The sequence below is a fragment of the Rhinopithecus bieti genome, unplaced genomic scaffold (genome assembly GCF_001698545.2).
Source record: "Rhinopithecus bieti isolate Rb0 unplaced genomic scaffold, ASM169854v2 scaffold_33652, whole genome shotgun sequence".
Lineage (NCBI taxonomy): Eukaryota > Metazoa > Chordata > Mammalia > Primates > Cercopithecidae > Rhinopithecus > Rhinopithecus bieti.
In genome coordinates, this window is record NW_016814761.1 from 4450060 (window position 1) to 4473459 (window position 23400).

Below are 23400 nucleotides of genomic sequence, written 5' to 3' on the forward strand. Positions count from 1 at the left end.
TTTGTCTGTTAAATGGATCAAGCTTGTCTAGTCTTGCTGTTAGAAATAGTCCCAATTCAGAAATCTGCATTAGTACTTACAAGCCTGTTAGTGAGAAGAGCAAAACTACTTCAAATAACACATTATGGGAGTGGTGTATTCTAGTTGCCCCAAATCACCTAACGCCTTGCAAAGATTTAGTTGTTAGTCAAAGAGTGGCTAACGTGACCCTCTAAAGAATTAATTTTATTTATATAAGTTCTGCATGAATACATTCTACATTCATTCTAAGTACAACTTTTGCAAATAAAGCTTAAACTCCTTCTTGGCCACCATCAACCAATCTTCTAATGTTTCGAGTCAAACGTGGACGTAGTGTACCACGTCTGTCATGTTCCCTGTTCAGTGTCCCCTAGTGGTATGTCAGAAACAGAATATTGGATTGTATGGATAATTGGTCTGGCTCAGAGTGGCATATATCATGTAGAGTTATAATGATAGGGTGACATATTGAATGGAGAATCATAAATATTGGGAATGGCTGGAGAGCAGGCTCTGAATGAAAATGCTTGCTGGGGTAGACATGCCATAACATTCTGCCTCCAGCTCCAGCTCTGCTTATGTCTAGGCCAATAAAGGGATTTCGTTGGGTATGTTTTATTGTGTTTATTTCTTCCCCTTTTCCACTTAAAGCTGATTATGGTGTGGCTACTCAGTCAGGGCTTGGTGGCTTTGTGTGAAATGGCTGTGTCCCTGAACCACTTGAAGGTGGCAGACAGTGTACCTTGCTCTGCTTTTCCCTTCATCTGGAATATTCTTTTCCCTTTCACAGATTCTCTCTTCCCACGTGGCAGATTTCTGTTCAATCTTCAAGGTGCAAATCACATACCACCTGTGTTCTAGGGAAGCTGTCTCGCGTCTCTTTACTCCCTTCCAAGTGGAGCTGTGTCCCTCCTGCTTGTCTGTGCTTATGTCCCATGGTGCTTGCCACCATGGCATTGTGGATGGTGATGTACATGATGATCTTTTTTCCCATGGGGCTTATGGTGTCCAGGGACCACTACTCTGTTGAATTAGATTTACTGTTGTTGCCTACTATGAACCATGAGGCAGGAGGGGATGTTCAAGGTGAGTCTGCTCTCAGCATGCTTTCTGTTTCTGTATTGATCTTCCAATCCATTTTTTTTTGCTGTAAAATGACCTGTAAAGTTTCTTTTCTGTTTATTAGATCGTATCTGCTATAGTTGAACCTTCAATGCACATTGACCTAATGTTATTCTTAACATATTAACTCATACTTGGCCTGCTTTAGCACAGATTGGTGTCTGGTGAAAAGCATTGACACACAGGTGGGAGTCAGGGGTCTGCGGTGTGTTTCACGACAGCATCCTCATCTGGTTTCCTTTATGCCCCAACAAGTGAGAGAGATACTGACAGGGTTGGATAACCCTTGAGTAACCAGTTAACATAGAGGAGGGTAAATCCTTTTTTCTCAGTGTTGTAGTTTCCAGAAATATTTTCTCTGGTGGGCCTTTTAGTCAGAGAAGAGTTCCTTTTTTTTTTTAAATGTAGTCACCTAACATCAGGGGCAAAGGATAATAAACCCTGTTATTCTTTGCAAAGTGGTCAGGACCTTCCTGAAGAGGAACTGGTCTTGTTTTAGGTTGTGCGAGCTCAGGACCATCCTGGCCAACTTAGCAGTGGCTAGAAATGTAAATTCTAGACAATTGTTATTATTATTTTGAGACACGGTCTCACTCTGTCTCCCAGGCTGGAGAGCAGTGGCACAATCACGGCTCACTGCAGCTTCAACCTCCCAGGCTCAAGTGATCCTTCCACCTCAACCTCCCTGAGAGCCAAGGCTATCTGTAGAGGTGAGCTACCTGTGTCTTAGCTATTGAGGTGGATGGTAGAGGTAAGCTGTCTATGTCCTAGCTTCTGAAGTGGTTTAGATGGTAGAGGTGAGCTGTCTATGTCTTAGCTATTAAAGTGGATTTTAAAACTCTACATCTCCCTGGAGGACCAGGAGCAGCCACAGCTGCTGACTGTGGCGTAACAGAGCTACAGGGGTGCTGGGCACACAGTTCAAGGTGGCTCGTGTGTGCAGAGCCAGGGGATGGGGGCTGAGCATACAGGACGGTAGGAGAGGCCACTGACCCCTGCGAATCACCCTGGCCCTTCTCCAAGCCCTTTTCCTACTGTGCATTGCTAGCTTTAAATATTAATCATTTTTGTTAAAGAGTCAGTAGTGTCCCGTGTCGATTTGTCAGTAAACCTAGAAATATAGAAAGCGGCAGAAACATAGAAAGCAGCTGCTGCTTAAAAGCTTATTATAGTGTAGATGACAAATGAAGTCAAAACATGATCAACACTGGTTTATTTCATATTTTACACTGGGCCAAAACAACTTGAAGTTGTTATTAGAAACTGTTTTGTTCAGAAAGCTTTGTTCTTCTGCTGCATCATACGATGCCTTCATAAATGGAGTTAGTAGCTTTTTTTGTTTTTCAAATGTAAAACAAAACAGTGAAAAAGATTTGAACTAGGAATTATTGACATGCTACTTCATATTTCATTTCTAACGTGAATGCTTAAGATTCCTGATGTTTACGTGTGGTCTGGACTTGCTGGGTCCCAGAGTAATTGTTTGTAATATTGCCTCATAGACTTTAGCCCCTTGTTTCTGTCAGCAGTTGCCAGACAACATGCCAACTTAGCAATGGCTAGAAATGTCAATTCTTTTTTTTTTTTCTTTTTTTGAGAGAATCTTGTTCTGTTGCCCAGGCTGGAGTGCAGTGGCATGATCTTGGTTCAAGCAGTTCTCCTGCCTCAGCCTCCCGAGTAGCTGGCATTGCAAGCGTGTACCACCACACCTGGCTAATTTTTGTATTTTTAGTAGAGACAAGGTTTCACCATGTTGGCCAGGCTGGTCTCAAACTCCTGACCTCAACTAATCCACCTGCTTCGGCCTCCCAAAGTGCTGGGATTGCAGGTTTGAGCCACCGCACCTGTCCTTAGAAATGTAAATTCTAGAAAATTATTATTTTTTTGAGACAGGGTCTCACCCAGTCCAAGGCTGGAGTGCAATGGCACAGTCATGGCTCACTGCAGCCTTGACCTTCCAGGCTCAAGTGATCCTCCGATCTCAGCCTCCCCTGTAGCTGAGACTTAAAGCGCACACCAACGTACCCTGCTAATTTTTTCTACTTTTTGTTGAGATGAGGTCTTCTTACATCCTCCAGGCCGGTCTCAAGCATCCTTCTACCTTGGCCTTCTAAAGTGCTGGGATTATAGGCATGAGCCACCACACTGGCCTGTAGAACGTTCTTTTTGAGAGAAAGGATCATTTTATGTGCTACTCCCATTGTTAAGGGACACAGCAAACTAGCCTGGTGGATCTTTACCATGCGTGCATTCATTCATTCAGCAACTTTTATTGAATGCTTCAGGGGGCCTAGACATATCAGTGAGTCAATCAGAGATTCTTACCTTAAGGGTGGGAGTGGGAGGAGTGGACACAACTGACAAGCAGTAAACCCAGGAAGTAAATGTTTTGTGTGTTCTAAGGCAGGGGGTTCTCTGGAAAAACAGGAAAGTGGATCAGGATAAGGGGCTATAGATGGGGACTTCGAATTTTAAAATAAGGTGGTCAGGGAAGACCTCACTGAGAGGATGATGAATGAGCAAAGATTTTTAAGAAGAGAAGGAATTCTTTGTAGAGGGATCAGCCAGTGAAAAGGCCCTCTGCTGGGGAAGCGACTGAATGTCTGGGAAATAGTCACAAGGCCTGTGGGTGGAGGCAGAGGAGAGAAGTGGGAGATGAGGCGAAGAAGTAATGGTGGGCCAGATCTTTTCCACTGGCCGGATAACCCGCAGGTAACACTGCCTGGCCTGTCTTTCTCTTTTACAGTGTTTCTTAACTGCGGTGATTTTGCCTTGCTTCCCCCCACCCCCGGGGGACGTCTGACAATGGCTGGAGATAGTTTTGATCCTCACAATGTCGGGAGGGAGTGCTTCTGGCATGTAGTGGGTAGAGGCCAGGCATGTTGCTAAACTTTCCATAGTACACAGCCCACAGAACAAAGTATAATCTAGCCTGGAATGTCAATAGTGCTGAGGTTGAGGAATCCTGCTCTGTTATCTTTATATAGTTCATCAATTGTTGATTGATTTAGTTTGTCTTTTAAGATTTAATAAAGAAGAAAACCATAAAAACGTCATGGGAAGAGGTTATTCATCACGTTACCTGGTTAGAATGCCTTCACAATTGATATTGAAGCGAATGCTGGCTATTTTCATTCACTTTGAGGAAAGGAGAGCCAAATCTTGCTTCCATGTATATTTTAGTAAGCCCTGGTGCATTGAAGGATTAGTTAAAAAAAAAAAAAAAAATGCAGCATTGACAGGTAAATAGTAATAATCTTACTGATAATCTTATTAATTTGGACTCAAGTAGGATTTCCTAATTTTGAGAAAGTTCAGACTGTTGATCCACACCAGGGAAAATGTTTGCATATGTGGGGGAAGAAATGATTGTCAGTACTTGGAATGAAAGGTACTATTCTTTACATATGAATATAATGGTATCAGTAGGAATATTTTCCTTGGATTTTGCTAATTCAGTATTTTTTAGACATCAGTCATTGGTGTGCCACTTTCTTCTATTTTTATTTTGATAATACCACTTGGATTTTTCTTCATATCAAATAACTTCTTTTATTTAAACACATTTTAGAAAACTTTCATCAGTTGCTCTAAATGAAACTTAACCAAAATATAAAACAAATAAAATAACATTAAATTCTAGATATATAGGCACAGTGCCTGCGAAAGATTCTGAGCTGAGACCTGCTTTGTATTAAAAGGAAGATTACCAGTCTTAGGGAGGTGTTCAAGACATGCCTGAACAAAAGGAAACTTTCCTTGATTTAATTGGAAAATGAAGAAGGGAATAACTTTCCCAATGTGTGATTTAATGACATTCAGTGTGTCACACTTGAGGATATGCTGTCTCAAGCTGTCCGCACTCTGTGGCCAGGTGACCAGGCTGTGCACTTGCAGCATGGCTGGCTGGGCTCAAAGCTGTGCCTGATAGTATAGAACCAACCAGTGAGAGAATGGAGGTGGGATCCGTTGACTGTGATTGGCCACCAATGGCCTATTAATGCAGAACTCTCCCAGGGTGGTAGCAGCTAGGCAGCCTGGTTCTTTGTTCTTTATAGAACTAAAATTGTAATTCCATTGCTTAAAACAGAAATGCCTGTTATTTAGACTTCTCATTTCTGATAAATTTTAAACATCTTTCCTCTCTCTGCCCTTCCTTATATACTTAACATGAATTACCAAAATTTGTTCTACTAAATTCATTAATAAGATGATTGAATACTTTTGATTAATTCATGTATATTATATTGACTGTGCAAATTCGTTAATTTTACTTTAACAGTTATGTTTTTGACCTTTTTTTTTTTGAGACTGAGGTACCTCATTTTGTAAGCAGAAGCAAATTAGTTAATGCATCTTAGGTTTGGTTTTGTGAAAGCTGGATTTTCTCAGCTTTCTCAGGGGCTGATAGGCTTTCACGAATTGAATCCTGGTAGTCAAAGTCTTGGGAGAGTGATTTCTGTAGAAACCAGTGTTTATTAGGTGTCTGTGTGATGTATCAGGCATTATATGACATGTGCCAAGCATTATATGACATGGTTCCAGTGTTTAAAGGACCTCCGGGTCTAGCTCTAGAGATAGAAACAGTCTACTTAGAAGCCTGGGCTGGGCTGGGCGCGGTGGTTCATGCCTGTAATACCAGCACTTTGGGAGGCCGAAGTGGGTGGATCACCTGAGGTTGGGAGTTCGAGACCAGCCTGATCAACGTGGAGAAACCCTGTCTCTACTAAAAATACAAAATTAGCTGGGCATGGTGGTGCATACCTGTAGTCTCAGCTACTCAGGAGGCTGAGGCAGGAGAATTGCTTGAACCCGGGAGGCAGAGGTTGCGGTGAGCCAAGATCACGCCACTGCACTCCAACCTGAGCAACAAGAGCAAAACTCCGTCTCAAAAAAAAAAAAGAGAGAGAGAGAAACCAGGTCTGGTGGTGTGTGCCTGTAGTCCTAGCTACTTGGGAGGCTGAAGCAGGAGAATTGCTTGAACCCAGGAGGTAGAGGTTGCGGTGAGCCGAGATTGCGCCACTGCACTCCAGCCTGAGCAACAAGAGCAAAACTCCGTCTCAAAAAAAAAAAGAGAGAGAAGAGAAACCAGGTCTGTTTGGTGTGTGCCTGTAGTCCTAGCTACTTGGGAGGCTGAAGCAGGAGGATCTCAGGAGTTCGAATGTAGCCTGGGCAACATAGCAAGACCCTGTCTCTACAAAAATAAACCAAAAACAGAAAGAAAGGAAGAGTCTACTTGGGTTTAATATTGTACCACTTTATGTAAAATGTTGACAGCTGCATAGTTCCATTTACTGCCCCTGCTTTATGTTATAGTTTAAAATATATAGAACTTCTATATATGTTATAAATTCCACAGCACAAGGTTTTAATTTTTGCTTTAAACTATCATATGCATTTTTAAGTTAAGAAGAATAATAGTTTTAAAACATTTACCATTTCTAATGCTCTTGATTCCTTTTGAAGATACAAGTTTCCAAATGGTATCACTCCACTTCAGCCTACAGAACATCTTTTAATATTTCTTGTAGTCTGCTTTGGCTGGCTGTGTTAAAAAGGGTGTGTTAGAAACAAATTTTAGCATTTTTTTTTTTAATCGGACAATGTCAGATTCCTGGAGGATATTTTCACTGGATATCAAGTTCTAGATTGCTAGTTTTGTCTCTTAGTCCTTTAAAGATGTGGTTTCACTGTCTTCTGCCTCTACTGTTTCTGGTCAAGAGTCAATGGTCATTCAGGCCATGACTCCATGTATATAATACTTGTTTTCTCTGCTGCTGTCCCGATGATCATGTTTGGTTACTAGCAGTTTGACTCTAAGGCACCCAGATGCAATTTTCTGTGTATTTAATAACTCTTGGGATTCACCAAGATCCTTGATTCTGGAAATTTATGTCTTTCACCAAATTTGTGGTCATTATTTTGTCATCTTTGTTCTTCTATTAAGTACACTTAGTGAATTTTTACTTTTCAGATATTGTTTTAGTTCTGAAATTTTTATCTGATGCATTTTTATATTAATGTTTCTTTGCTGAGGCTCCTTCTCATTCATGGCATGTTTTCCTTTCCATCCGTAAGCATTATTGTAATGGTTGCTTTAAAGTCCTTGTCTGTAATTTCAGCATTTGAGTCCTCTCAGAGTCACTTTATTTTGATTTTTTTTTTCTTTCAACTGGTTCAGGTTTTCTTGTTTTCTTCATATGTTGAGTAATTTTGGAGTATAACCTGGATATTGTGAATGTTACATGTTGTAGAACCTCTAGATTCTGCTATGTGCCTCCAAAGAGTATTGATTCTTTTTGTTTCTTTTGTTTTATTTTACTAGACACTTACATTGACTGGGGTCAGACTATTAACTCATCATCCCTATAGTGGATAATATTCCAAATCTTGGTTCAATTCTTTAAGTGTTAGCTGTACTGATTGGAATTTGTCACACAAATGCTTGGTTTAGGGCTCAAGCCAGGGTTTGGGCAGAGTTTAATACAGTGGCTTCCCCTGTTTGACTCTTTCCTTTCTGGGATTCCTCCTCTTTGCCCTTCCTCACACTCTGTAGTGTCTGTGGTTGCCCTGTACTCTGGAGATATAAACATAAGCAGTATTAGTAATAGAATCGGCTAATGATTTAATGATAGTAATAATAATAACAATAACAACAGCTGGTCTTTGCAAAGTGCTTATCTGTGTCAGATGCTTTTACATCTATCTGTCTATGTATCTGTCTATCTTTTTTTTTCATCCAGGCTGAAATGTAGTGGTGTGATCATGGCTCACTGCAGCCTCAACCTCCCAGTCTCCAGCAATCCTCTTATCTCAGCCTCCTGGTTACCTGGGATCACAGGCGTGCACAACCATGGCTGGCTTTTTAAAAATTTTTTGTAGAGACAAGACGAGGTCTCGCTATGTTGCCCAGGCTGCTCTCGAACTCCTGGGCTCAAGTGAGCCTCCTGCCTTGGCCTCCCAAAATGCTGGGATTACAGATGTGAGCCACTGCACCTGGCCTGTCTATCTTACATTGTTTAGTTTACACTATCACAGTCGTCTGTGGTAGGCATTGTTATACCCATTTTAAGCTGAGGAAATTGAGAGTCAAAGAGGTAAGGTTATTTATCTGGTAAGAGGCAGAGGTACATTTCAGAATGAGTTATTCTGACTCAAGGTCCCACACACCTATTGATTATACAATTATGCCTCTAATATCTTTTCAGTGGGAAATCTGGTACTTAATCTTTAATTTTCAGGTTTTCTTTGCCTTTGGTATTTTGCAGTACATCCACATATGGATTTCTTATCAATTATTTTGTACTTCTTCAAATTGAATATTCATCTTTTTTTCAGTTCTGGAAAATTATTAGATATATTTCTTTAAATATTCTCCCCTCCTATTTTCAGAAATCTTCCCTTCTGGAATTCCTGTTGGATTTAACTTAGACTTAGTATTCCGTTTTTCATGTGTCCTAATTTCTGTCCTATGTTTTTCATCTTTTTATTTCTCTGTGCAGCACTCTGGATGATTTGTCAGATCAGTCTTCCAGCTCACTAACTCTCTCTTAGCTGTGTCTAAACTGCTACTTAAGCTGGTTAGTGGAATCCTAATTATCTCTGTTTTTCATTTCCACTTCTTTTTTCAAACATGCTTAACCCACTCCCACACTTTCCTCCTTTTATTATGATGTCTATTTTAGAAATCATACTCATTCGAGGCATAATTATTTGATAATGTTTTTAGATTTTTCTAATATTTCTAATCTTGGGGTGCAATTCTCTTGTTTTATTTACCAAACTCTTCAGATGCTGGTTTGCAGCCTTGTGTAGTTTGAAATTTTTTATTGTCTGTTTGTCTTCAGGGATTGTTTTATGATGTTCCATGGGCCTTGGATTGTGAAAGTGTTTCTTTAGAACAGTTTGTTTGCTTCTGCTAGGATGCCTGGAATTTTAATGAGTCTTGACGGTATCCTCTTAGTACCTTGGCTTGGGGCTCCTGCACTTTGTGTGTAGTGTAAATTTGGACTCTACACTCAGGCTGTGCAGGCCTGTGGTTCTGATTTCTCACAAGTGACCACCCTTCTCCTATTCCTACTCCCCTCCTACTCCCACCCTCACTGTAGTTCCCTTTCCACAGCTGTCTTATACCGGGGCCTTGATTTCAAATCACTCTCCATAGCTTTTCTCCCCATGTGGGCATCAGAAATCCAGTCACAGGGACCTGTATGTAGGTCTTCAGTGTTGGCGATGGAGTGTCAACCTTTGCCGACGGGTATCACTTTGATTTCTGTCTTCCTTTCTAGCCCTGGGAATGTCCTTCCTTCCTCTTGCCTTCCTGCTTTTCTATGTTTTAAAAAAATTTGTTGCAATTCCTGTGTGTGTGTGTGTGTGTGTGTGTGTGTGTGTGTGTGTGTCTGAGAGAGAGAGAGAGAGAGATAGAGTTCCATTCTCTTCAACTCCACTGTCACGTTCTTGGAGATCTCAGCCCCTGGGACTTGAACCTAGTTGTCCAAAGTCCATGCTCCTCCTGGATACTACACTGGGTTAGGGCAGTGACTGTGGGGAGGGAAACTGGGGACTGATGTTAGAATAGAAATCAGAATGTCAGTTTATTATTTGTTATGGTTGGGATAAATATTTGCCTGGAAGGCTGATGTTCAGGTTCATAGGTCAGTAGCATCCCACTGGACAAAGTCTGGAGTAGGAAGTTGACAGTGCTTTCCCAGCACTGTTGAGGAGCAAGTAGGACCTCAGTCACAAATATCAATCTTCTGGCAGTTTTAAGGTATATTCTTGGACATGTTTACAGTGAAAGGAAGGTGTCCCTAAAGGCCATGCAGCTCCCTGTAGTCTCATCACTGCTGTTAAGGGTTATGAGTTCTCTAGCATTCTCTGGATCTTAATTGGGGTTTTCAAGGAAATTAAGATCACAAGGTTACTTCCTAAATGTTCAATCAGAACAAAGGGAGTTTGATATTCTTAAGGGTTGATTTTATCACAGCAATGCCAGCAACTTGCCAAGCAGATTCACTGTAGCCTCCACAAAACCCAGCTCAGAATGGGTAGAAGAATAGACAGCTGTTACAATTTCTGCTCATCTTTGTTTTTTTTTTAGAGTCACTTTTATTGGTGTATAATTTACATACAATGAAATTCACCAGTTTAATTTGTTAAGCCGAGTCTTAACAAATAGGATTGTGTGACCACAACCATGCAGCCATAATCAGGATAAAATACTTTCCCAGCCCCTCCAAAAATTCCTTGTGCCCCTTTGCCAGCACATGTTCCTCACCGTGAGCCCAGGAAACCACTGATCTGCTAAACAGACTGTATTTTTGTCTTTTCTAGAATACAGTAGAATATTAGTAGAATTATGCAGTATGAAATCTTTTATGTTGAGTTTCTTCCATTTGGCATGATGCTTTTGAGATACACCTGTGTTGGTAAATGTTAGCAATTCATTCCTTTTTATTGCTGAGAAGCATTGCATTATATGGATGTATAACAATTTATTTATCCACTTAATAGTTGATGGGTTTGTTTATTTCCAGTTTTTGGCTATTGTGAATAAAGCTGCTATGAACATACAAGTACAAATCCTTGTGTAAACATGTTTTAATTTCTCTTGGGTAAATACCTACGGAGTGTGGGATTTACTGGGTCACATATAAATATATTTATTTTTTAAAGAAACTGCCAAACTCTTTAGTGGCTATACCATTTTGCATTTCCCCCAGCAACGTATGAGACATCCAGTTTTTCCATATTCTTGCTGAGATATTTGATAGTTAAAAAAAAAAATTCAGCCTACCTAGTGAGTGTGTAGTGTTATCTCATTGTGGTTTTGACATTTGCCTAATTACTAATGATGATGTACATCTTTTCCTGTGCTTAACGACACACTTGTATATTTTTTTTGGTGAGACTCAAGTCTTGTACGTATTATTGAAATCAGACTCCAAGAATTTTTTTAGTGTTTTCTGGATACAAATTCTTTATCAGATACATGTTTTACGAATGTATTCTTCTCAGTGGCTCGGTGTTCCATTTTCTTCTTTCTAAGAACAAAAGTTTTCAGTTTTGATGAAATGTAATTCATTAGTATCTTCTGTTATGTTTTGTGTACTCCAGGAAATCTTTGCTTTGCTCAAGAGCACAAATATTTTCCTATGTTTTCTTCTGTGAGTTCTAATGTTTTATGTTTTGAATTCATGTCTGTGACAGATTTTGAGTTAATTATTCTATGTGACAGAAGGACCAAGGTTCATTTTCCCCACGTTTATTCTGTTATTCTAATACTCTTTGGAAGATTGTCCCTTCCCCATTGAATAACCATGGCACCTTTGTAAAAAATGAATTAAACTTAGATTTTATATCTCTTAATGGATTTTCTCTTATGTTCCATTAATATGTGTGTTTATCCTTAAGCTGGTATCATAATGTCGTGATAGTAAGTCTTGAAGTCAAGAACTGTGAATGTTTCTGCTTTCTTTTTCTTTTTCTTTCTTTCTTTCTTTCTTTTTTTTTTTTTTTTTTTTGAGACGTAGTTTTGCTCTCGCCCAGGCTGGAGTGCAGTGGCCAGATCTCAGCTCACTGCAAGCTCCGCCTCCCGGGTTTACGCCATTCTCCTGCTTCAGCCTCCCGAGTAGCTGGGACTACAGGCGCCCCCCACCTCGCCTGGCTAGTTTTTTGTATTTTTTTGGTAGAGACGGGGTTTCACCGTGTTAGCCAGGATGGTCTCGATCTCCTGACCTCGTGATCCGCCCATCTCAGCCTCCCAAAGTGCTGGGATTCGAGGTTTGAGCCACCGTGCCCGGCCTTATTTTTCTTTTTCAAAATTGTTTTGGCATTCTAGGTCCTTTAAATTTCCATATGAATTTAGAATCAGCTTTTTGATTTCTACAAACTTAAGTGCTAGGCTTTTGATTGGGGTAACATTGGATTTATATGTAAATTGAGGATAATCCACATAACAATATTGAGTCTTCTGGTTTCTGAAAGTGGGATAACTGTTTTCAACATTCTTTGAAGATTTTTCTCATAGGATTTTGTTAAATTTATCCCTAAGAATTTCGTATTTTTGATGCTATCATGATGGTATCCTTAAAATTTCATGTTTTCTTTTGAGAAATGTCTGTTCCTATTTTTGCCCATTTTAAAATTGGATTATTTGTTTATTTTCCCATTGAATTTGAATTCCTTATGTATTCTGGTTATTAACCCCTTCAGATGAGCAGTGTGCAAACGTTTTCTCCCATTCTGTGGGCTGTCTTCTTCACTTAGTTGTGTCCTTTTCATGTAGAAGCTTTTCAGCTTGATGTTACCCCTTTTGGCCATTGTTGCTGTGGCTGCCTGGCTTTTGAGGTCTTGCTCAAGAAATCTTTGCCCAGACCAATAGTGTTCTGGACCATTTCCCCAGTGTTTTCTTCTAGTAGTTTCATTGTTTTAGATCTTAGAGTTAGGTCTTTAATCCTTTCTGATTCGATTTTTGTGTTTGGTAAGGTAGGGTCTAGTTTCATTCTTCTGCATATGGATTTCCAGTTTTTCCAGCACCATTGCTGAAGAGACTGTCCTTTCCCCAGTGTATGTACTTGGGGCCTTTGTTGAAAATTAGTTGACTGTAAATGTGTGGGTTTACTTCTGGGTTTTCTGTTCTGCTCCATCGGTCTATATGTCTGTTTTTATGACAGTACCATGCTGTTTTGGTTACTAGCATTGCAGTACATTTTGAGTCAGGTAACGTGATGCCTCCAGCTTTCTTCTTTTTGCTCAGTATTGCTTTGGGTATTCTGGGGCTTTCTGATTCCATATAAATTTTAGGATTTTTTTTTTTTTTTTTAGTTCTGGGAAGAATGTCATTGTTATTTTCATAGGGATTACGTTGAATCTGTAGATTGCTTTGGGTAGTATACAACTGTTTTTTGTGTATTTACTTGTATCCTATAATCTTACAAAGCTCACTTATTCTCGTTATTTTGTAAGTTCATTGGGATCTTCTGTATGGACAGTCATGTTGTTCGTGAACAAAGATGGTTTTACTTTTCCTTGCTAATCGGAATATGCTTTTCGTTTCGTTTTCTTGCCCTTACTGCTATTTTACTTCTACATATGCTGTTGGCCCCGCTGTGCTGCCATTGCTTTCATTTTAGTAGTCAATTACCTTGTAAAGAGATGTTTTTAAATGAAAAAAAGAAAAGAAACCAGCACTGCTTATATTTATTTACATAGTTGCCATTCCTGGTCTTCCTCTTATATTTGTGTGGCTTCAGATCATATGTGTTCTTTCTGAAGAACTAGCTTTAGCATTACTTGTAGTACATATCTGCTGGCAATGCATTTTTTTCAGCTTTTCAAAAGAAAGCTAGAGTGTATATATTAACATCAGACACGGTAAGCTTTAGAAAAGGAGAATATTGCTAGGGAAAAAAGGGACATTGTACAGTGTTAAGAAATCAGGCCAGGAGTGGTGGCTCACACGTGTAATCCTAGCACTTCGGGAGGCCAAGGCAGGCGGATCACTTGGTCAGGAGATCGAGATCATCCTGGCCAAAATGGTGAAATCCCATCTCCACTAAAAAAAATACAAAAAATTAGCCGGGCATGGTGGTGGGCACCCAGCTACTCGGGAGGCTGAGGCAGGAGAATGGCGTGACCCTGGGAGGCAGAGCTTTCAGTGAGCCGAGATAGTGCCACTGCACTCCAGCCTGGGGAACAGAGTGAGACTCTACCTCAAAAAAAAAAAAAAAAAAAAAAAAAAAATTCTTGGTTAATGGTTTTTTCTTTTAGTATTTTAAACATATCTGTATTAGTCAAGGTTCCCTAGAGGGACCAAACTAATAGGAGATATATATATACACACATATATATATGTATACACACACACATACATATGTATATGTATTAACCTACATGATCACAAGGTCCCACAATAGGCTGTCTGTGAGCTTGAGGAGCAAGGAGAGCCAGTCCGAGTCTCAAAACTGAAGAACTTGGAGTCTGATGTTTGAGGGCAGGAAGCGTCCAGCACGGGAGAAAGATGTAGGCTGGGAGGCTAGGCCCGTCTTGCCTTTTCATGTTTTTCTGCCTGCTTTATATTCGGTGGCAGCTGATTAGATGGTGCCCACCAGATTAAGGGTGGGTCTGCCTTCCCCAGCCCACTGACTAAATGTTAATCTCCTTTGACAACACCCTCACAGACACACCCAGGATCAATACTTTGCATCCTTCGATCAAGTTGACGCTCAGTATTAACCGTCACAATGTCTTTCATTTTCTTCTTCATTGCATGGTTTTTGATGAGAAAAGTTGTTATTCTTTCTTTGTTTCTGCATTTTTATGTAATGTGTCTTTTTTCTTGGACTAGTTTTAAGGGTTTTTTTCTTACATGTATGTTTATTACTTGTCAATTAAAAATAAAACAATTACAAATATTTTTCTTTATCGTTGGTTTTACCAATTTATTATGATGTGCCCTGTGTGATAGCTCATTATGTATATTTTGCTTGGATTTGTTAAGTTTCCTGAATCTGTAGGGTTATAGGTTTTACCAAATTTTAAAAAATTACATCGATTCTTCTTCTCATCTCTTTTATGTTTTTTTTTCTCTCTCTCTCTTTTTCTTCTTTTGAGACTCCACTTACACATATGTCAGGTCCTTCTTTAGCCATCTTGGCTGGAAACTGAAGTCTTTCTCTTTTCCCGCCAATTACCTCAGAGACCATAACTCTTCCCTTTGGCTTTGTTGCTCTTGTAGCCTTCATCCGAGTTGGTTTTTCTGCCTGTCTGTTGAAAGAACACTGGCCTGGCGTGCAGAACCTTCAAGTTCTAAGAATCCCAGCTATGCTGTTGTCTTTTGGGGTAATATCTCTTTACCTGTCTATAAAATGAGAGTTTATCAAGGCATGTTCTAAGGTTTCTTCTTCTTTGTGATTCTGTTTTATAACATTCTTTTTAAAAAATATTTGTTTTTATTCACGGAATTTTCTTTTGGTGGGGTCATTCCTTTAGTTAACTACTTGCTGTGGAGCACCTGCTGCAGGTCTGAGACAGCACAGGGCCCTGGAGCCACAGGGCCTCTCGCAGCCCCAGGGCAGCTGGGAGGTGGCCTGACAGGGTCTGGAAGGAAGGAGAGGCTGTCGGGAGCCCGGCCTCCTGGGGGGTGGGGAGGGCGCTTTGGACACTGACACCCAAGCTCAGGTGGGAGGGAGGGTGTGAGAAGTGGGAGTCCCAGGCAGTGGACAGCAGATACAAAGTCACCGAGATGAAGGTTCTTGGTGCATTTGCAGGACTAAGGGAAGGACTGCACCTGAGGCTCGGAGCAGAAGTTAGGAGGGGTTTCTTTGAAAATTGAAATTAAAGTGTAGGTTTCCTCTCTAGCAGTATAGATCAATGCAGTGTCTGGATTCTGACCAAGTTCAAATTCTGACTCTGCCACTCTATGGGTAGCAATTTTCATAACTTCTCTGAGCTTCTTTTTTTTTTCTAATTTTTTTTTGAGACAGAGTCTCACTCTGTCACCCAGGCTGGAATGCCGTGCTGTGATCATAGTTCACTACAGCCTTGACCTCCTGGGCTCAGATGATCCTCCCTCCTCAGCCTCCTGAGTAGCTGGGACCACGGGCACACACCATCACAACCACTAAATTTTTATATTTTTCTTAGAGGCAAAATCTTGCTTTCTTCCCCAGGCTGATCCCCACCTTCTGGGCCCAAGCAATCTTCCCACCTCAGCCTCCCAGAGTGCTGGGATTACAGGCGTGAGCCACCTTACCTGGTCTCTTTTTTATTTTTTTAATGGGATTAATATGGTTTTTACCAAGATTTAACAAACTACTGCTACTACACGGAAAGCTCTTAGCACAGTTTCTTTATAGAAGTAACCAAGAAGGATAAATTGTTATTCATTATTTTATGGCTTATACATAGCTTTTATTTCCTTGTTGATAGTATAGTTTTATATAGTTAATGTGGTAGGATCATTAATATTCTCCAGTAACATCTATTCTTTGGTAGAACTAATTGCTAAGTTCGTTAGTTGTCTGACTAAAGAGTTTTTTGAAGAGTGTCTGGCTATTTTCTGTTACTTTAAAACACCATGTTCTCAACCCATAAAATACACAGTGGTCCTCAGAAGATCTTTTGAAACCCATGATCCTGTATGAAAAGTATTGAATGTATTAGACTATAGATATCTTCAGGTTCCAAAACTGTTACCCCAAAGCTTGGGAATTACTGCTTTAAACTTAATGTTTTCAAGTCCGTTCCAGCCTGGGCCTGCAGATGCTGTATAACTATCTGTGGGATCGAGGCTGCCTATTCCTTCTGGACTCTGAGGTGCTTGAAAATAGCTCATATGCAGTGACTCTGGTCATTGGGCTTGGCTATGACTCAGTGTGGACCTGTTCATCCAAGACAGCTATTGTGCACAGAAATGGCATATTTGATTATGTCATACATATTTTTTCTGTAACTGTATAATTCTTTATTAACATTCTCCGAGTAGCTGTTATACAATGTAAATTTTTAATAAGCTCATATTGTTAGCCTAAAAGAATTAGTTGGGGGAAAATGTGGTTCATGTACAAAGAAAAGTAAGTACTAGGCACAAACTTGTCATCTCTAGATTGAACCCTTTTCCATTACTGCCTGCATTGACTTCGGTATTTCTACCTGCCCTGGTAGGACTCCTCTACTTTTTCATACCAGTTTTCAGGGCGAGGGGTAGGAGGGATGCGTTTCCACCTCTAGAGCAGGTGCCGATTAACCTTTCTGGAACTAACTATTGAGGCTGTTACTTTGCCAAAATTAGCCTCAGGGAAGTCCTCAGAAGCCTGTTTCTTTATCTTTATTTTCCTAGGTTAGCAATGGAAAGATTAGGTGGGGGAGTGGGAGAAGGGAGGGCTCTGCCAGGTGTGTTTCTCTTACCTGGGCACAAACTCTGCCAGGCTATCTTTGAAATAGCAAGAGTCCTCTTGATAATTAGCTCTCAACTCCAGGCAGTTCCCTCCCTGCCTTACCCTTTCAGTGATGGCCTCTTTTCTAGCAGGAATGGGAGGAGAAGATAACTGCTTCATAGAAAAAGTTGGCCATATCAGGGATTCTTAAAAAAAGATAGTTATATATATTTTTCTTTTTGAGATGAGGTCTTGCTCCATCACCCAGGCTGGGTATAGTGGCGTGATCTTGCCTCACTGCAACCTCCACCTCCCAGGTTCAAGCTATTCTCTGCCTCAGCCTCCCAGATAGCTGGGATTACAGGCATATGCCACCACACCTGGGTAATTTTTGTATTTTAGTTGAGATGGAGTTTCATCATGTTGGCCAGGCTGGTCTTGAACTCCTGGCCTTAAGTGATCCACCCGCCTCAGCCTCCCAAAGTGATGGGATTGCAGGCGTGAGCCACTGCACCTGGCCAAGATGGCTACATTTCTAAAACTTCTAATTTTAATCAAAGAAGGGATTAAATCAAATAAACATGGATTATTCATAGGCTGACCTGGTGATCTGAGCCAAGGCCTTGCCTTGCTTGGCACATGGACCGTCTGCCTTCATCCATAGATCACACTTGTAAGGCCTCGTCTTCATTTCCAGGTTCACTGTCTTATGTGGAGTGAGAAGACTTATATATCAGGCAATGTAAATGTAATCCCCTGTCATTTTTTACAGTGTGTTTACAGTATTTTCTGCTTGTTTTATCTACTCCTAATTTGACAGCTGTATTTTAATAACTCATTTTTATTGAATCTTTCTGAAGAATTCAAACTAACATTCAGAAATAATAGCACAGGACCTGACTCTTAGTAAGCAGGTAACTCCTGTTGGGAATAGCTGTGCACAAGCCTCCTTCTGGATAGGGCAAACTGGGAGAGGGACTGAGGAAACGTTGCCTAACTTCTTTAGGTATTGGTTTGCTCATCGGTAAAATGAGGATAAGAATCTTACTTGGTTGAGTTGGTGTGGGAACTGAATCATCTGTGAAAGCTACTTCCCTGTCCCTGACCTGTTATAAGAACTCAAAAAAGGTAGCTATTATTTTTATTATCAATATCATCCCAACAATTCCCCTTACCACTGTTATTCCTAGAGAGTAGCCTCTTCGCTCTGAGTGTTCATTAAGCCCTGGGATTAGTCAGTGTGTTTTATAGAGTGGATGGAAAGATTAAGTTAATTCAGTGGTTGATGTTGTTGGAGACCATTCTTGGTAAAATGCATACTCTTAAAGTGAATTTACTCATTATGCATTTAGTAATGTGTCAGGGCACATAGTAGGTGTTCATTAAACGCACAATGAATAAATTTACTTTTAAGACTATGCATTTTACCAAGCCTATGTGCTAGGCTTGGAGAATCCAACAGTAACTGGACACAGTTTTGCCCTCAGGAACGTTTATTGTGTAAGGACTTCTTGCAGACAAACAGTGAACTTCATGTTGCAGGAGGCTGGCACAGGTTGCCATCACCAGGGCACTTGAGGTGTGAGGAGAGTGGGAAGGCAAGCCATTCTAAAGAGGCTGCACCCTAGCTGAGACCTTAGGTCTAAATGGGAGAGAGTAGATAGGGAACAGATCTTCAGAATGCTGTGGGGGATGTGAAACATGGGAGTAAGTGAAGGGAGGTAAACAATGTCAAGGTCGGCCAGATCCTGCAGGTGTTCCCATGCATGGTCCCACTTACTCCAGCATCCTGGTGGCACAAGGGAGGGATCTCATCCCGCCCTCAAGATGAGAACACAGAAGTATGGACAGGTGACGTGACGAACTCTGGCCACACAGCAGTGAGTAGCAGTTGTGGGATTCATCCCATTCCAGGTGTGTTTGACTCCAGAGCCCATGAATTCAACTACCCACTGCACAGGAGGGAAAAGAGCAGGAGAGGAAGAGGGGCTGGACATGGTGGCTCATGCCTGTAATCCCAGCACTTTGGGAGGCCAAGGCAGGTGGATTACCTGAGGTCTGGAGTTCAAGACCAGCCTGGCCAACATGATGAAACCCTGTCTGTACTAAAAATACAAAAAAATTAGCTGGGTGTGATGGCACATGCCTGTAATCCCAGCTACTCGGGGAGCCTGAGGCAGGAGAATCACTTGAACCCGGGAGGCAGAGGTTGCAGTGAGCTGAGATTGGGCCACTGCACTCCAGCCTGCGCAGCAAAGTGAGACTCCGTCTCAGAAAAAAAAAAGAAAAGAAAAGAAAGAGGAAGAGGAAGGATGATAATTGGCTCATTTTTGGCCAGAAGGAGTTGGAGGAACTTGTTGGATACCTGTGTGGAGAGGTGTGGTTGGGTGTTCTGGGGCCACAGATATGGATGGATGGGAATCTATGTCATGGCGTCTATGAGGCTACATGAGTACGTTTAGAACAGACCAGATGTGGAGTGGACTTTCTGTCAGAGTCTTGCTAACAAGGCCAAACTGATTTGGTTTTCCTTCAACTGCTTTAACCTGTTTGCACAGCCCTGCGTGGTGAGCAGGGCTTCTTAAACAGGAGGGCTTTCTTAGAGGTGAACATCTGCTCCCTTGCTGGGTTCTGCAGTAGAGGAGTGGTTCCCTTCACTCATGCGTTAGACAGACTGCACTAAAAGAAAGGCATTCGGCTGTTCTTTGTTACTCTAGTACCTATTACTTTTCTTACGGGGTTCTTCAACTGACCGTTTCATTTTGGCTGAATTCTCAATGTTGCGATTCTTAGAGACTTCAGCCGTGAAGGTAGAACGCATGCCACAAGGCCATGTCTTTGCCCAAGTGTGACTTGTCACAGTTGATACGCACTTTTGAGTGTGGGTTCCCCCCACTCCACTCTTCCTTTTTAGATGGATTTGAAGACTATGGTCCAGATTGTGACAACATGAGAGTAACAGCCTTCTTGGACATTCCAGGCCAGGATAACCTGCCTCCACTCACTCGCCTGGAGAAGTATGCTTTCAGTGAGAACACCTTCAATCGGTAAGCCCAACCAGGCCTGTGTATGTTGATAACTCTCTGTTATGTGCTTTAAGCTGACACTTGGGGCCACTTCTCTGTGACAGCTTCGAGAAGACTTCATGAGTGATGAGGTAGGTTGAATACAGATTGTCACCAGGATGCTGGGCTTCTATCTGAATGGTACCATCTTACATTTTTCATTATTTTTGCTATTGTTTTGCTGAACACCTGGTAAGCCAGGAAGGAAATGGTGATGAATTTCATGGTGTTTAAGTGATTAGGATTGCTAACTGGGTTTCTTTCATATATGCAGTACTCAGAACTAAGTCACGCATCCCTTAATTGAGAAGCACCAAGAAGCATCAGTTGGAAGCATTGTCTGCCCGCTTTGTTTTTTGACTGCTGTGCATCAGGGACTTCGGTGGCAATGTGTCATGCCATGCTCCGTTGTCACTGTGTACCGTGTTCACAGGGTTCGACTCCAGGCCCACATTGGCTCAGCAGATGACCTTGATTCTTAATATCTTGAAGAAAGCAGAAACTAAGGCTTCCCTTTCCATTAACGTGCTACCCAAACTTCTGTGAATCTGAAAGCATTCTCCCCTCCTTTCTCAGCAGAAAGTCTCTCTCCTCCTGTTCTGCCCTTTGACGGGCCCTCTCTCCCTGATCCCTCGCCCCCCTCAGGTTTGCCTTCTGTCGTCAGTGTCTCCTGGCCTGTTACAGGTGCCTTTTCACCCCACTTGAAACCCTGGCTTGTCTTGTTCTAAACTATCCTCTGAGGTTTCTTCCCCAGGTAGTCCCTAACTACACCACTTGCCAAGAATTGATGGTACTCACATAGCCTCTTTCCTTACCTTCACTGGCTCTTACTTTTAAAAATTTCATTCTGGCCGGGTGTGGTGGCTCACTCCTGTAGCCCCAGCACTTTGGGAGGCAGGAGTGGGCGGATCACGAGGTCAGGAGATTGAGACCATCCTGGCTAACACGGTGAAACCCCGTCTCTACTAAAAATACAAAAAATTAGCCGGGCGCGGTAGCAGGCGCCTGTAGTCCCAGCTACTCAGGAGGCTGAGGCAGGAGAATGACGTGAACCCGGGAGGCAGAGCTTGCAGTGAGCCGAGATCACGCCACTGCACTCCAGCTTTGGTGACAGAGCAAGACTCGGTCTCAAAAAAAAAATTCTATAAAAAAAAAGAAAATGAAAAAATAAAAATTACATTCTATGCCAAATATAGGCTAAGCCCTTTCATCTCTTAAATCATAGAAAGCTCACAAGGATGTTGCTGGATGGATCCATTTAATATTGCAGGATGAGTCCATCGTTATTCTCCTTTGATGCTAGGGAATGATGATAGCCTGAATGATGTCTTTTTTCTTTTTTGTCTTTCAAGTTTGGCACCTAGCTATCGCCAAATAATGTAATTTAATTTTATTGTTTCTGGACTTTATGTGAAATCATACAGGATACATTACTTTTATGGATTTCACATATATTAATATTTTGAATTTGTTCTTTTCATAATAGGATTCTTGAATATACTGACATTTATCCATCTACTATTGTTAAAGAACTGAAAGCATTTTGACTATTACAGTTTTGCTATGAACAGTCTTGTAGATGTATCTGGGGACACACAAGTATGCATATTTCTGTAGGATACGTACCCAGGAAAGAAATACTGTGTGGTGGTGTATGTTTATCTTCTGCTTAAGTAGATAACGCCAGTTTTCCAAAGTGGTTGTATCAGTTTATACTCCTACCTTTGCCCTACTTTTTTTTTTTTTTTTTTTTTTTTGAGACGGAGTCTTGCTCCATTGCTCAGGCTGGAGTGCAGTGGTGCGATCTTGGCTCTGCAACCTCTGCCTCCTGGGTTCAAGCAATTCTCCTGCCTTGGCCTCTCAAGTAGCTGGGACTTCAGGTGTATACTACCATGCCTGGCTAAGTTTTATATTTTTAGTAGAGACAGGGTTTCACCATATTGGCCAGGCTGGTCTCAAACTCCTGACTTCAGGTGATCCACCTACTTCGGCTTCTCAAAGTGCTGGGATTACAGGTGTGAGCCACTATGCCCGGCCTTACCTTTGCCCTACATTTTATCTGCCAATTGGTATTGTCAGATTTTTGTATTTTAGCCAGTTTGGTAGTTTGGTAGTGTATATAACAATATCACTTTGTGATTTGAATTTTTATTTTCCTTACTATGTGTTTAAACACTTTTCATGTTCGTTGAACATCTGTATTTTTATTTTGTGAAGTGCCTGTTCAAATCTTCGGTTGAATTGGTAGGGAGAGGATGGATTGTTTGTCTTTTTATTATTGATTTGTAGGAGTTCTGTGTATATTCTAGATTTCAAACCTTTATTAATTTTATATGATAAACATCTTCAACTGGTGGCTCGTGTTTAAACTCTCTTTATGGTGTTCTTTTGGTGACCAGAAGCTATTCATTTTTCTTTTTATTGATTGATTGATTGATTGATTGAGACTTTGGGTAACAAGGTCACAAGTCTTGTTCTGTTACCCTAGAACAAGACTTGTGCGCAAGTCTTGTGCTAGAGTGCAGTGGTGTAATCATAGCTGAAGTCTCAAACTCCTGGGCTCAAGAGATCCTCCTGCTTCAGCCTCCTAAGTAGCTGCCATGACAGGAGCGTGCCCAGCTACTTTATTTTGCGTAGAGACAGGGTCTCACTATGTTGCCTAGGCTGGTTTCAAAGTCCTGGCCTTGATGGTGTGAGCGCTGCACCAGGCACACAAGCTATTCAGTTTAATGTGGCTAAATTTATTGGCATTATCCTTTTTTTTTTTCTTCTTTTTTGAGGCGGAGTCTCGCTCTGTCGCCCAAGCTGGAGCGCAGTGGCCGGATCTCAGCTCACTGCAAGCTCCGCCTCCCGGGTTTACGCCATTCTCCTGCCTCAGCCTCCCGAGTAGCTGGGACTACAGGCGCCCGCCACCTCACCCGGCTAGTTTTTTGTATTTTTTAGTAGAGACGGGGTTTCACCGTGTTAGCCAGGATGGTCTCGATCTCCTGACCTTGTGATCCGCCCGTCTCGGCCTCCCAAAGTGCTGGGATTACGGCCTTGAGCCACCGCGCCCGGTGGCATTATCCTTAATAGTGCATTTGGGAGCTTTTTTTCTCTGTTTCTTTATATTGCTTTAAAGCCTTTATTTTTTTCTGTGAAATAGATATACTATAGTTCTGCAATCTGCCTGAACTTAATTTTTCTTTATCATATGAAAAATGGCTCCAGCTTCATTTTCCCAATTGTCACAATGTCATTTATCAAAAGTATGTTCTTTTCCCACCTCCCACCGCGCTGGAGTGCCACCTCTGTTATAGTCCAGCCTCTGTTTA

The 23400-nt window shown here is 41.4% G+C and overlaps 1 protein-coding gene across 7 annotated transcripts in view; it reads left to right on the forward strand.

Annotated features, from left to right (window-relative positions):
• The window catches only part of LOC108515310 (serine/threonine-protein phosphatase 4 regulatory subunit 1-like), a 96299-nt gene that overhangs the window by 11655 nt on the left and 61244 nt on the right, over positions 1–23400 (forward strand). For 4 of the 7 annotated variants that reach the window (XM_017852063.1, XM_017852062.1, XM_017852064.1 and 1 more), the window contains exon 3: positions 19936–20068. The exons of the other annotated variants lie outside the window; for them this stretch is intronic. In XM_017852063.1, the coding sequence (XP_017707552.1) occupies positions 19971–20068 (98 nt within the window). In that variant the 5' untranslated portion in view covers positions 19936–19970. The remainder of the gene's footprint in view (positions 1–19935; positions 20069–23400) is intronic. 7 annotated transcript variants of the gene reach the window in all.